This window comes from Neofelis nebulosa, chromosome 18, assembly GCF_028018385.1.
Source record: "Neofelis nebulosa isolate mNeoNeb1 chromosome 18, mNeoNeb1.pri, whole genome shotgun sequence".
NCBI lineage: Eukaryota > Metazoa > Chordata > Mammalia > Carnivora > Felidae > Neofelis > Neofelis nebulosa.
Window position 1 is genome coordinate 15,834,992 of NC_080799.1, and position 14,813 is coordinate 15,849,804.

At 42.9% G+C, this 14,813-nt stretch overlaps 1 protein-coding gene and 1 pseudogene across 7 annotated transcripts in view; both read right to left on the minus strand.

Moving 5' to 3' along the window:
- Window positions 1–301: 301 nt before the first annotated feature.
- LOC131501081 (prefoldin subunit 1-like) lies at window positions 302–2,202 on the minus strand (annotated as a pseudogene).
- Window positions 2,203–2,495: 293 nt separating this feature from the next.
- Window positions 2,496–14,813, minus strand: part of CRCP (CGRP receptor component) — a 47,323-nt gene continuing 35,005 nt past the window's right edge. For all 7 annotated transcript variants that reach the window (XM_058712077.1, XM_058712080.1, XM_058712083.1 and 4 more), the window contains 2 exons: window positions 9,426–9,483; window positions 2,496–4,152 (listed from right to left, as the gene is read on the minus strand). In XM_058712077.1, the coding sequence (XP_058568060.1) occupies window positions 4,006–4,152; window positions 9,426–9,483 (205 nt within the window). In that variant the 3' untranslated portion in view covers window positions 2,496–4,005. The remainder of the gene's footprint in view (window positions 4,153–9,425; window positions 9,484–14,813) is intronic.

A 14,813-nucleotide genomic window follows, 5' to 3' on the forward strand; every position in this document is an offset into this window, starting at 1 on the left:
TCTGTCTCAAAAATAAATAAACGTTAAAAAAAAAAAAAGAAACAACCCAAATATCCACCAACTGATGAATGGATAAAAAACGGTGCATCCATTCAACAAACCATTATTCCACCATAAAAAGGAATGGCACAACATAGCTGAACCTTGAAAATATGCTAAATGAAAGAAGTCAGATTTAATTTATATGGAATGACCAGAATAGGCAAATATATAGTAGAAAGATGAGTGGTTGTCAGGGGGCTATGGGGAAATGTGAATGAAAAGTGACTGCTAGTGGGTATGGAGCTTCTTTTGGAGATGATGAAAAAGATTCTGGAATTAGGCAGGAGTGATAGTTGTACAACCTTGTGATATACTCAAAACCCCTGAATTTAAAAAAAATATATAAAAGGATACCTAGGCAGTTTTACTTCCTTTTATCTCCTTTATTCATTGTAAAATTAAATAAGGTTGATAATTTTTTTCAGAGTATGTGATGTGTTTTACAATTTACTGATCCATTTACACAAATGATCCATTTGTGGAAATGATCCATTTACACAAATGGGTGTTAAATTTAGTTTCAGGGGAGAAAATAATTTAGCAAAGAATATCTGGAGCATTAATTTACTCACCTCTCACTAGGCTATAACCTCTTGAGAAATGGTACAGTCACACAATGATTACTTAGGGAAATGGTACCCATTACTTTAGGAATAAAGGGGAAGTCCTCAGAGGGGACAGTGCATCACACTGCAACATTTAAGCAAAAGGGGGCAAGAGAAGTATTTGGGTAAACCTGTAACTGGGAGTCGATTTTTCAAAAGCTCAGAAGTATCTTGACAGATAACTAAAACATCTTCCTGGGTCAAAAACTAGGGTTTTCCCCTCAAAAACAAACAAACAAAACAAAACAAAACTAAGAGCCTAGGAAAGTCTGGAATAACAAAGGAAGACAGATTGAACTAAAAATCATGTGCCTGTTCCAGTTGCCCTCAGAGCTGCCTCTCCTTGGGTGACTGGACTGGGTGTCAGCCTCTGTTTGGGACATAATTCAACTGTCAAGTACACATTCAGAAATTTTCACAGAGGCCAATAAACAATAAACAAATGGACATACTTTTTTTTTTTTTTTAAGAATAAAACTGTCACATGGTCAAAAACTAAAACCACACAGAAAGATGTAAAATGGAAAGTAAAATTCCCAGACTCTCCAGCTCTCCTTCCTAGATGTGATCCTGGTTAAGTTTTGTACGTAAATTATTATTATTTTTTTTTTTTTGCGGGGGTGGGGGGCGGGGGGTGGACAGATGCCTTTTATTGGTCTAACCAGCATAACGAATAGGTTTGGGCAGAGCTCCCCTCTCTGTCCTGGCTCCCATCTTGCCTCTCCTGGGAGTTCGTGACTCACCCACAGGGGAGAAGAGTATCCTGGGCAAGGGTGGCAGGCAAAGCCAGGATCGGAGAGGGGATCAGGGTGAAGTAGAAAGCATAGGGCCACCAGATCACTCAAATAAGAAGTCCATCAGGGCAGAAGAGAGGATGTTTCCCCACACGGGCCCCTCTGCCCTGGCGAGGAATGGAAGGGGGCAGGAAGCTTTCATTAGAGGTTTCCTACTGTGCCCTTCGTGCCATCAGCATCTCCCGGATGTTGTCCTCAGCTTCCTTCACACTCTACTCCAGGTAGGATTTTTTCTGTTCCAATTCTTTAATTTTTTCTTCTGCTATTTTCTGTTTCTCTAGCAGTTGATTGTGAATTACCTCCCTGGACTGAAGAATAAACATTCTTCCTACACCTTCATACATGTTAGTCTCCTCTATCAAAGTCATAATCTCTGTACCTGTAAGATGTGCATGCTTTTTCATTCTGTTTAGCTGTTCAATCTGTAGGTCTGCAAGCTTCACCTGCTGAGTGTCAATAACTTTGGCTTGACTCTGTGAAGGCTTTCTTCAATTCCAGATCCACAGGAGCCACCATCTTGGTCCACTCCGTAAAGTATCTTAATTCTTAAATGTTGTCAATGTGGCAGGAATATTATACAGAATACGTTTCCTATAAAGGTTAAGCCTTCCAGAGCCTGCCTGGCTTTATCAAAAACAGGTTAAATTCAGGCCCCAAATACAGAAATGTAAAATTTTCCTGCAATATAAAATAGAATTTAGACCTAAATAGATTTTTTTCAACAAAAAAATCACACATTTTAGCTTTCAAGTCAGATTTCACTTTCTTTTTTTTAAATTTTTTTTTTCAACGTTTTTTATTTATTTTTGGGACAGAGAGAGACAGAGCATGAACAGGGGAGGGGCAGAGAGAGAGGGAGACACAGAATCGGAAACAGGCTCCAGGCTCCGAGCCATCAGCCCAGAGCCTGACGCGGGGCTCGAACTCACGGACCGCGAGATCGTGACCTGGCTGAAGTCGGACGCTTAACCGACTGCGCCACCCAGGCGCCCCAGATTTCACTTTCTATCCATGGCAAAACAAACTCTTAAGAGATTTATAAAAATACCAAAAATTGGTGGTCACTTGGAAACAATTTATTTTTAATTAGGTTAATCCATTTAAAAAACACATCAAACACACTCACAGTTAAAATGAAACAGTGGCATAGGTACCCATGTGATGCCTTGACAAGAAAAATCAACAATTCCTGGTAAAATTCCCAATACAGACAAGAGACTTCAATATAAATGCCCTGTGAATTCCAGTTTTGCCCGTAAACACATCTCAGGTGATCCTCAGATGATAAGGTTAAGAAAGACATGAGTGCAACTGGCAGGGGTGGTAGGGAGGTTGAAATAACCTGGAAATTGCAAGGGGGTGGGAAATCATCCAGTTAACAGCAGCACTGAAAATATGTAATCTCACAACAAAATAAGTACCAATTTGGAAAATTAGTGTCTGTGGGCATTTTCTTCCCCAAGTCAGGAGCAGAGCGAATGTGGAAAATTAATTTTCAGCAACATTCCTAGGATTAGGGCAACCACACATCTGGAGCTACTGAACTCTCCAAAGCCTCAGTATCAGTAAGTTCTTCACATGGTAATTATCCTAATATTTTAAATTAAAAAACTGATACACCCTTGCAACAGCTAACAAATTCAAATTCTTAGGAACCAACCTCTGGTTTCTCCATATTTTATCCATGAAGAGCTATATAACTGACCCCTTTCAAAAGATGCAGACAATTTGCCCATCATGCAAATGAAGTTCACCCAGACTTGACACAAAGGTGTCTACTCAGGGCTCCTGTCTCAGGGCAGGAAACTGAAGGTCATTAGAAAGGCGGCCAATGCTGTTCTTCTGCTGAGCTGTCATTCAGTCTGGAGTGCCGCTTTTCAACTGGAATGGGCCGGTCGGTAACCTAACATTTAAGACTGAATAGTGTGAGCTGGTAAACACCACCCCTGCCAGCAAAGGAAACAAGCCTTCAGACCCGATCAAGGGTTGGCCAGGCTGTTCTCTTATCTCCAATGTTCTCAAGGAAAAGATTCCTCTGAGGTAAGCCAAGTTCAGTGGCTCATTTTAACCTAAAGCAACTATCTGCTGCTCTGGGAGTTTCTAGTCATCTAACGGGATTCTCTTAACTCTGCTCTCATCCCAACAGTGCTCAGAGCCCCTGCTTGGGAAGCTCCTAGGGAAGCAGATGAAACTAATTAGGACACAGCCCATCAAAGGCAACACAAAGTACTTTACCAGCTGTGTATGGGGGCCTTCCCACAACTGTGGCAAAGGCCACAGAAGAAATATTTTGACCACAGAGGGTTCCACAGTCATTGTCCTCTTTGGCTCTGTCCTCCTCTCTTTAGCTCTCTGCCCTGACAACCTCAGCCTGTCTTCACTATGTTTCATCTCCCAGAGGCACAAGTACTTCTTTTTAGCTTATTTTTGTGATTTATCCAACTAACCATGAAATCAGGCCTGCTGGGATAGAGGGTACAACCAAATCAACAATCCTCTGAATGTCTGGGAAATGGCTGCTGGGCCTTTCAGCTTCATGAGGTGGTTGGGCCAGCTGTGCTCCTCTATGCTGGGTCCTCTTCATCCATTGTCACGTCATCCATATTTTTCTTCTGTTCAGCCTCTGGCCCCGCAGGCAGAATGCTTGTGACGGTGTGGAGGAGGGCTTCGATCTGCTCCTCCGTGAGCCGTTCTTCACTCTCTTCTACTATCTGCAGAAGAAAAGAAAACCTCCAGGGGTTATTTATGGAGGAGCTGCACAGGCGGGGTCCACTCCTGCCCTCCTCCACCCATGCTGTTCCCAGTCTGCTGGCCTCTGGCACACACAGCTCTAGGCCTGGCTCCTGAGCCCCCCTCAGGTCTCCAGGTCCTCTCCACCCTGGCTCCAACAGAGGGGAGAAGCCAGATCCAATTCCCATGTGATGGCTCAAAATGGGTCAATGTAAAAAGTAAGTTGCAGGTTAGCATTTTTCTTCAAAGAAACAGAAAACCCTAACAGTTCTCTACCCATCCACATGCACACATGAATATGCTGTATGTGCAAAGAAAACACACCCCTGGGGAGTGAAATGGCACTTTATATACTTTTGTATTTCACAATAAGCACGGCTGTGACTTATGAATTGTATCAACAACTCATTTGATGATTGCCCACTGTGTGCCAAATGGTTTATCTACTTTTTCTCATCCCCACTCCCACCACCACTAACAGCTCTTCAGGGAGCTCATGTGCCTGGCGCTGCACATAGCACTTCATATCTGTTATTTCTTTCAGCCTTCACAACAATATGGCAAAGGGCAGAATGAGAGCCCCATGCTGGGCCTCCCCAACACAAACACCTACAATCAATCAAGCACACACCACGTGGTCCTGGTCATCTCCTGGAATGTGGAACAACAGTCTGATGAGTGACGGCTGGGAAACAATCCCCCGCCGCTCCACCAAAGGTCCACTTAAAGCCCAGTTTGACGTGTCCCAGAAATCTACACACAGATGGTCCACAATTCTGAGCCAGTTTTATTAGCCTCCCCTCTAGTTCTCAATATATTAATGAATGATATTAAGGAATACAAAATAGTCAACAGTGTTTTTAACAGCAATACATAGGCAGTCTTAACCATGTTCACATAGTGGCACTAGCTGTCAATCACAAACAGCTAAAGGTGTCCAGGGTTCTGTTCTGTGGCATTTCCCCACAGCAATCTCTGAAATTTGGCAACTAAGACCAAGAGGAATTCAAGAAAGAAATCCTAGCAGATTTACGTAAAGCAAGATGACCGGCAGGGCTTACAATCCTGAAAAGGATTTCGGTCTGACTGCCGGACTTTATTGACAACAGTACAGAAGCTAATAAAGCCAGGTGATGTGTCCAAGATCATACTACAAACTCGTGGAAAAACATCGTTGCTTCTATAATGCTTCTGTAACTAGAGAATAGTCCTGGGTGTTCTAGGGTGGAGAAGATCCTAAGTGAACCAATGGGGCTACTTCCCATCATGCTGTCAAATAAAATGACCATTTCCTAAAGATTAAAAGGCTCTGTAAAATGTAACCTTTACTGAACAAGAAACAATCCCCAGAATCCTATTTTTTAAACCAGACATGCAAAATTAGGACATGAAAGGAAATAATCTAACATAGACTGTCTCCAAAATATGAAGGAGGAAGAAATGGGATATATAGGATTTGATTATTCAATTCTAAGAAAAGATGATCTCCAGCTGAGAGAAGAATGTCTCCAAATTTATAAATTAGTGTAGGTGGTTAATTATGAACTGCTACCTGCCTCAGGGGAATGGGAAAGAGGATTTAGACTAGTCTCAGAACAGGGACAGCCTCCCACCAGTATTTGTACAGGGCCTTTCCCAGAATCACTGCCACCAGAGCTTCTCAAACATGTGGTCCATAAAGTCAGGACAATTTACAGATGAGTAAGTAGAGGCTTAGCATTATAAACAAAACCTGATCTGGGTCTCACAGTAAATAGTGCAAGGTCTTTTGACTTTGAATTCCACCTCTTTCTGGAACACCATGCCCTCCAGTAGGAGGTTTCTATCATTTCCTCTCTCAGAGATGTAAACTAGAATCCACTGGTTTGAGTTGAGTTTTAGTTATATGACCTCTGAGAGGCCTTCATCTTTAGAAAACCAAAGAGAGAAGACTTGAACAAGGCACCTTCTTACGTCCCTGTCTCTGGATTTGGCAGATACAACAATGATCGGGTGTCTACTAGGCGTGTTCATGACAACAGGGCTAATGAGCTTTCAAATTTTGCCAAGTTTGCCAAGAGTAGAAGCTTTCATCAGCACACAAACCCTCAGGGTCAGGAACTTTCCTTTTCAAACCAAGATTCCTAGTCACAGGAAGAAAACCTAAACTTCATTAAGCAAAATGAAATACATATACACGAAAAAGAAACTTGCAGACACCAAAAATTTACTAAGCCTTCTTGGATCACTAAGGTAAAATGATATTAACTGTATTACTCCTCACCTTTTCTTCCCAACACAGAAGAAACTGAGCCCAAATAAAGAAATACAAAGAACGATCTCACTATTCTCAAACACTCAAGGTTTCAAATTGTTCGGAATATAAAGGCAAAAGAAATGTCAAAAACCAAAGTATTTGCAGATGGGTCAGCAATAAATTTTTATCACAGACAAAGACCGTATCAATTCCCTAGGGGCTGTCAAACTGGGCTGCTATACTCCAAAAATGGTTGTTTCTCATTCTAAGCTGCCAAGTCTAACTTCCTACTTTCCCCAAAACAACTAAAATCTAGTAACTACAGATACTTCTAGCTCTTTGACCCAGAAAAGTTCACTTAACCTCTGTAAATTTCAATTATTCTCTAATGTGAAATGAAAGTAACACCAACAGTAAGGACTAAAAGAGAACATATATTACAGTGTTTCATAAGCCATAAAATTTTATATATTCCAAAACATTTTATAATCCCTACCTTTTAACAGACTTATATGATAGTTTGTTCAGGATAGTGGCCTATGAGGTCACGGGGTTCGCTGTCCTGTCTTCAGTCTAGAGAGCTCACAAACTGCCCTGAATAAATGTACACACCAGGGCATGGCAGAAATCACAGAAGCTGGTGGCTTCCTCATTTCCTCACAGACAGCAGGTCTGTGGATCTGAGGATCACAACAAACCATGGCTGAGGTATAACTAAAAGAAGCCTCAGCCTCCAAAACTGAATACTAACAAATGGTGGATGCTGACATTACTTCTGGATGCAGGGAGAATAAATGGCTGTAAAGTTAATGCGGAGAAATTCTCAAGTCCTTTGCACTTTCCACTCGGTGTGAAGACCTCATTTCTTATCCTCCTCTTGTGAGAAGAGATACTGCTACAAGCCGTGGTAAATGTTTTTGTACCCTTTGTGGCCAAACTCCAGGCTGGGGAAAATCTGGCTACAAAATGGTCCGACTGCTGGGAAATATACATAGTTTTTATCAAGACCTACTACCTATCTGTGAAAAGAAGAGAATAAACATTTGAGTGGACTCCACACACATCTTTCTTCTCACACTGTAAAAGCATATGGCTTGGAGGAAAAAGTAAGCCTTCTGAATCAGACCCAATTAGCCGCTCGTTAGCCAAGACTATGGTGAGGGTGTTAAAGGTGGCCTACACAAAGCCCCGGAATATAGCAGGCACTCTCAATAACAGCTAATCGTCCCAAGTAATGATAGAGCTTTCTACTGGCTCTGAGATGAGGTCACGCTAACCCTCCTCATCTTCTCTCTCCATCTGTCATTAAGCCATGAATAACATATGTTGCTGATTAAAGTTGGAGGAGACACGACATGTGATCTTTAACCCAGAGGGACACGGATTAGTTTCTTGCTGATTTGTTTGTTCTTTTCTAAGCTGAATCTCCAACATAGTCGAAAGCACCAGAATAAGGGTACAAAAAAAAAAAAAAAAAAAAAAAAAAAAGATCTCTTTTTAGCCTCAAGGCCAGTTCCCCCAGAAAGTCACCCTTTATGGAAGGAATTTTTCTAATTTAATTTTGGGTGCATTTTCAAGGACAGAAACAACACTGGGAAGTCAATAAAAGTTTTAGTCCAAAATTAAATAACCCATGACCCTTTAAAAATAAGGTTCTTTTAAAGCAATCTAAACATCATAGGTATTTCTGGCTACTTTCTTCCACACTTTTCTGAAGCAAATATGACAAAGGTAAGTACTTCTAAAACTGACTCTGCAAACTCCTTTGTTCCTATTTGTTAATTCTCCAATCAGTTTTTTTTGTTTTGTTTTTTTTACTGGCAGTTAAATGGCCTAATAGTTGTAGCTTAACGATCCTCTCTGCCCTCTACAGGAGAGGGAAACTGCCCCCGCACACCAATTAATACAGCAACCACGCGGTTTGTCTCACTGGGCCTCATTTTCACATTCTCCTTATACCACGTGTGGCTTCTACTCTGGCTGCCTTGCATAATTCTAGAGCTTGATACTGTGATTGCTGTGCAGACAGTGCAAGTGATGAAGCTCCAATGAATGATCTTATGCAGGGAAACAAGATGATCAAGTGTGTGGTTTTAACAGTGATGCAGAGGGGCGCCTGGGTGGCTCAGGCGGTTAAGCGGCCGACTTCGGCTCAGGTCATGATCTCGCGGTCCGTGAGTTCGAGCCCTGGGTCGGGCTCTGTGCTGACAGCTCGGAGCCCGGAGCCTGTTTCAGATTCTGTGTCTCCCTCTCTCTGACCCTCCCCTGTTCATGCTCTGTCTCTCCCTGTCTCAAAAAATAAAATTAAAAAAAAAAAAAAGTTAAAAAAAAAAAAACACAACAGTGATGTAGAAGGTGGGTTGGAGGGGGCACGCTGAGGCAGGGAAGATGAGAGAACAACTCCAAGAGCTGCACTGAGAAATGACAGAAATTAACACAGTGCCGGAGGGAGAGAAGAGAGAACAAGACAGGAGCAATGGAACCTGGGGACAAAGTGCATATGGAATCAAAGGGAGAGAATGTCTTCTAGGCTTCTGGCTTGGAAGACTGGGCCAGGAGGCTGAGAGAGAAAGAGCGCATGTGGGGAAGGTACACATGTGCTCCGTGAACCAAGAACAGAAACAGGAAGAGTGGGATCGAAGGGTGGGAGTCAGGGAAGAGAAATCCTGCCAGAGTCATGGTGAGTCTATTGTTTTTATGCAACATCTGGTTGGCAATAACTCCTACAGGAAAGCAGTGGTCAGAATGGGGTAGGACATCAAGGGAGACAAAGAGCTGCCAAGTCACAGGCCCAAACCCGAAGGAAAGAATTAAATTTCGTCCAGTCTTCTACTTTCACCAAGTCCATACTAAGTAGGATCCAACTGGTGAGGTCTCCTTTCACTTATAAAATAGGGTATTTGGGCAGTCTTTTCAAGAAATGGCAGTTCCAGTCTTGTCCGTTCTCAGCCTTTATCACCCTTCCTCCCTCTCAGACCCAGAAACCAATCCTCTCACGTTCAGGCCTCCTTCACTCACCAGCTGGATCTCAACAGCAGTCATAGGCCTGTGGTTCAGCAGCTGAAGCTTTTCAGCTCTGTCAAAAGAAAAGTACAAAGCATTTAAAACTCTTATTCCCCTCAAAATCTTGAGTCTTGACCAAGCTGTTTAGAGAACACTGTGTCAGATAACAAATGGGAGAACCACCTGGAACTTGGCCCTCCGTTTCTTCAACTGTAAAATGAGAGAATGGGAATAGGAGAGCCTATGTCGGAGACTTTTGGGAGGATACAAATGTGTATTAGAATCCTAAAGATCACAGGGGTGTGGACTGAAAGAAATGTAACAAATAGCAGAGGTGCAGTTTTAATAAATTTTATCCGGAAAATGTGAAGAAAATAATGTTTTCTTAATCCAGATAACAGAAAGTAAAGAAAGATTAATAAAATAACCTTGGTTGGTCGGTATCACTTAAAAATGCCTGAGAATTCATTTTTGAGATTAATATTAAATGTCAGATTTGACTTGTTATCTTAGAAACAAAAAACAGGGCTAGGAGAGAACAGGGTTTAATGCACAGTAGTATAAGGTACAGTCCTCTGACCACAAGGAGTTTACAATTCAGTTGGGGAAAGAAGACAAATACAAGCCAATTTTAACAAAAACCGTAAGTAACAGTTGATGGTAATAATTATCTCCTGTTACAAGGCAACAGCTGGCTCATTGGTAAAGAGGTGGTTGAAATGTGTGGAGTCTCAAAGGTGATAGGACTTAAAAGAAAAAAGAACAGCTTCAATTACCACCCCTCTGTAGGTGACAATTCTAAATTTCCCTCTCAATCGGACCCAGGAGCTCCAGATTCATCTTTCAATTCAACTCTGTAAATATTTATTGAGCTTAAAGACATTGTGAAATAAACAGATGAATAAGCCACATGCCCACAGCCACATTTGGAGAAGCAGCACATTACCCAACCTCCCTAAGCCTCGGTCTCACCATCTGTAAAACAGGAATGACAATAGAACTTAATATCTCACCAGGGGGTTAGGAGGGATGAACATCTTTCCGTTTATAGTGCCAGCAGCTACCATTTATTGCTTACTTCCCATATGGCAAGCACATTGAACCCTCAGACTTAATAGAGGCTGAGATGGTAAATAACTTGCCCAAGGTTACACAGCTAGTGAATGGCAGAGCTGGGACTCTGCCATCAAAGCTCGTGTTCTTAACCATCTGCTTCTAGTATTCAGTATTCAAAATGATGACTGTCACACAGCAATTTCCCCACAAATGGCAGTCATCATTAAGGCACTTGTAGTTAAGTTCTACTCCTCATAATCCCTCAACATTTATTCTAGACTCGAAGATGACTTCACATGGGAGAAAACCCTCATCCTGGGCCCTGAAAGGTTTTCTAGGCAAATGATGAGAAGAAATGGCCAGGCAGGGCAGGAACGGCATAAGTAAATGGCCAGAAGAACAAAAATTATGGAATTTTAGGAAATGGTGGCTTGAGAGGCTGTGGGACACAAGGCTGAGTCATCCAGGACAAGACGACATGGGGATTCAACTACCAACAGGCTGAATATGACTCTCTGGACACTGGGAAGAACCAAGGAAAGAAGTGATACGCTCGCAGGTGAGAATAAGAGGCCATAAACTTGGGTAGCGGCAGCAAGGCTGGCAATGAGAGGCTGGGCTTGTGAGATGCTCTGGTCACCCCGAGGTATAGTCAACAGGATCCGACAACTGCCTTAGCTGGGTGAGAGCAGGGTAAAGGAAAGAGAAGAGTCAGGGTTCATTGTCATGTTCTTAGCCTGTTTGGCAAAAATATATTACTTGAAATCTGAATTGAGTTTGTGTGGTTTTGGAAGAACAAAGAGGTCTCGGTCCAGCTGTTTGTCTAGTTTTAGTTCTTAGTGTGATCTAGAACTAAAGAAAAAGACCAGGGGCGCCTGGGTGGCTCAGTTGGTTAAGCGGCCGACTTTGGCTCAGGTCACGATCTCACACTCTGTGAGTTCGAGCCCCGCGTCGGGCTCTGTGCTGACAGCTCAGAGCCTGGAGCCTGTTTCGGATTCTGTGTCTCCCTCTCTCTCTGACCCTCCCCCGTTCATGCTCTGTCCCTGTCTAAAAAATAAATAAACGTTAAAAAAAAAAAATTTAAAAAAAAAAAAAAGAAAAAGACCAGAGCTGGACATATTAGCAAGGAGTTAGGCAAAACCATGGGAGTGGGTATCACAGGCAGAGATCAACTAACTACAGAGTAAGTGAAGACCCAGGACAGGGCACCATAAAGCCTCTGTTCAACGGTCAGGGTAAGAAGGTGGGGAAGAAGGTGGGGAAGGAGGTGGAGGAGGGGGAGGAGGGGAGGGAGGAGCAGAGACAAAGAAAACCTAGGAGAGTGGTGTTAGGGAAAAGTTCCAGGAAGAGGGTATTAGCAACAATGTCACATACTGAAGACGGGAAAGTAGGTTGACTGTATACAAGCCACTGGATTTGCCAAAAAAAAGAGGGCACTGGTGGCCTGTGCAAGGAGTTTGGTGGAATGACGATCATGATGACAACTGGATTATGGGGGCTGAGGAGTAACTGTGGAGAAGATAAACTTTTTTTTAATGTGGTGTCATCACTTTATTAAAATCTTCAAAAACGGTCTTTATCTTACATTTTTAATATAAAAAAATCCACAAGGAAAGCACACCACACTGAGAATTTCCATAATAATAATGGATAGTCAAACATCACATGTACAGAACACAAAATTTAGGTGAACTGAAATTGTAAGCTAAAATAAAACCCAATCTCAGAAAACAAAATACAAAATATTAACAATTCAAACATTCTTTTTTTTTTTAATGTTTATTTATTTTTGAGAAACAGAGACAGCATAAGTGGGGGAGGGGCAGAGAGGGAGGGGGGACATAGAACATGAAGCAGGCTCCAGGCTCTGAGCTGTCAGCACAGAGCCCGACGCAGGGCTCGACCTCACAGACCACAAGATCACGACCTGAGCCGAAGTCGGATGCTCTACAGACTGAGCCACCCAGGCGCCCCACAATTCAAACATTCTTAATCCTAATGAGATTTCACCAGAATCAAGTCACTTGGAAGTGAGGCATTTACGATAATGACCCCGTTAATGCAGCTTAGAAATTTTTGGGAGCCATGAGTGGCAGCATCAGGCAATCTAACAACAAATGGGAACCAAATTTTGATCTGAAAACTCCCCTATATTTGACTTGAAAGCTATTAGGCTTTTGAAAGGCATCCTCTCCACTGCCCCTCAGATTTTAAACGAACTGTTGTTTTCAGTACAGTTCGTATTGATATTCTTTGTTCAAACGAACGTCAGCTCTTCTGGCACCAAAGCAAATTCAGATTTGGTCTGTGTCTGATGAAACAACATATGACGAGGGTCCAAGAGGCAGATGCAAAAGTAAAAGCAATGGAGTCTGTGCTTGGGGCACAGAGGGTTTTTCAGAGGATCCTTGTGAAAGACCAGTTAAAAGATGGCAAGTGACATGTGCAAGAGAGAAGGAAGTTAGCCCGAATGGCTTTCTGTTCTACAACACCGATTCAATGGAGATGGGCAGGAGGGAATGAAAGACTAGGTTTGAGGGTGGGATGTGGAGCAAAGGATGGAAAGGCAAAGTCAGACAACTAACACGTTTCATTTATAACATGTAGTATAAATCAAAGACTTAAAGGAGACGAAAGACCAATCAGAGTAATTTGGCAACTTTAATTCTCAGGAAGATGAAAGTTCCCTGCAAACCTAATTTGGTAGATCATTACTAAAAGCAAAGACCAGCATGATACCGTATAACTCCAGAGGAATGTAAGGAAGATCCTTAGGGCTGCTTTACCCATGTTTTTTTATGAATGGCTACCTCCTCTACATCAAAATGCTTCACGGAGGTACCGCTACCATTAAGTGCTCTCTGACGGAATCTGAAAAGTGCCCAAAAGTTTGAGCACCAGAAAGACACCCAACATGTGTCTAAAGTGAAACATGAGGTTCATATGATCTGTGCTGTCTTTCCTGGCGTAGCAGTGGACTGGTTCCTCACCAGATGCTGGAGCCACCATTTATGCCACCATGAAGAAGTCTGAGCAGCACTGGGAAGGCATCCTGGGGGTGGAGGAGGAATGTTGCCAGAGCAGCCCCAGCTCTGAATCTGGTCCCTGCAAAATATGCTCCTTCCACTGGCACTGTTGAATCAGGCAGACAGATGGGAGCAAGCGGATAATAAGCCACAGGGGCTGTGGAACCTAAAGGGCCAAAAGCCACAGTGTGGTCAGGAAAAGCAGCTGATGTAGTGGGGACTGCAGCAGCTCCTGGATGCACAAAGCTCAAACAACACAGCTCCGAGTAGTCAGATGAAGCATCACTACAGGTGCAGCCTGAGGAGAACGCAAGGTCTGAGGCCACGCTCGATTCCCACGAGGCTGCACAGATTAGCTGGCTGTTAGAGACCGACCTCTGCTGTTCACAACAGCCACGGGTCTGGTTCTGCCCCACATCACAGACCAAAATAACCTCTTGACAGGTGGAAGTAAAAAAGCAGTTACAGCCTGAGAAGGGTAGGTTCTGGGGGGCCCCAGAACATGTTTGCCAGCTAAGGAGATAAGCACAAGGAGAGACCAAAATTATAGGAGTGAAAGGGAAAAACAAAGTTGAAAGTCTCAGCAAAGGGGCTCACGTTCCACTGACACCGCAGCAATGTGGAAAAGAAAAAGCAAATCTGAGGGGGTCTGAAGGGAAAGGAGTTAATTTTGGATAATTTTCTCGGTGAAGCAGAAGTGGAGTTAAACCAACCAAGCGAGTTCTCTGCTCCTACATCCAAAGAGCTGAACACTGCAGGAGCAAAACCACAGAACCACACTCACTACAGGTTCCAGTGTGAAGGGATGGGGGTTACAAACATCCCCCTCACATCATCACCAAGCCAGTTTTTATGGTCTCTACTTTCTCCCCTTCACTTTTCAACTCATGGCACTTTAGCTCCTGTCCCAACTGATCACCAAAACTGTTCTTGCTAAAGGGCCTGATGACCTCCATATTGACAACTCTAGGGGACGCTTCTCCGACCTTGTCTCTGCCATATCTAACATGGTTGATCACTCCCTCCTTAAAATTATCTACCTCTGCAGCTTCCACGACACCATTCTTTTCTGATTCTCATGTCTGACTATTCCTTCTTCATCTCTTTCTAGGTTTTTTCTTCTGTAACATTTCCATGGTGCCATTTTTCACCTGACCGCTTACTGAGTTCCTCATCCAAACCTCATAATCGTGTCCCCTACTATAGACTTTAGCCAATAAGTCCGTGTTTTCACGTTATGTGATCTGAGCTCCAGATCTCTGTAACCAAATGCCACCTAGACATCTCCACCTAAACCCCTCAGACACATTTCAAGCTCAGC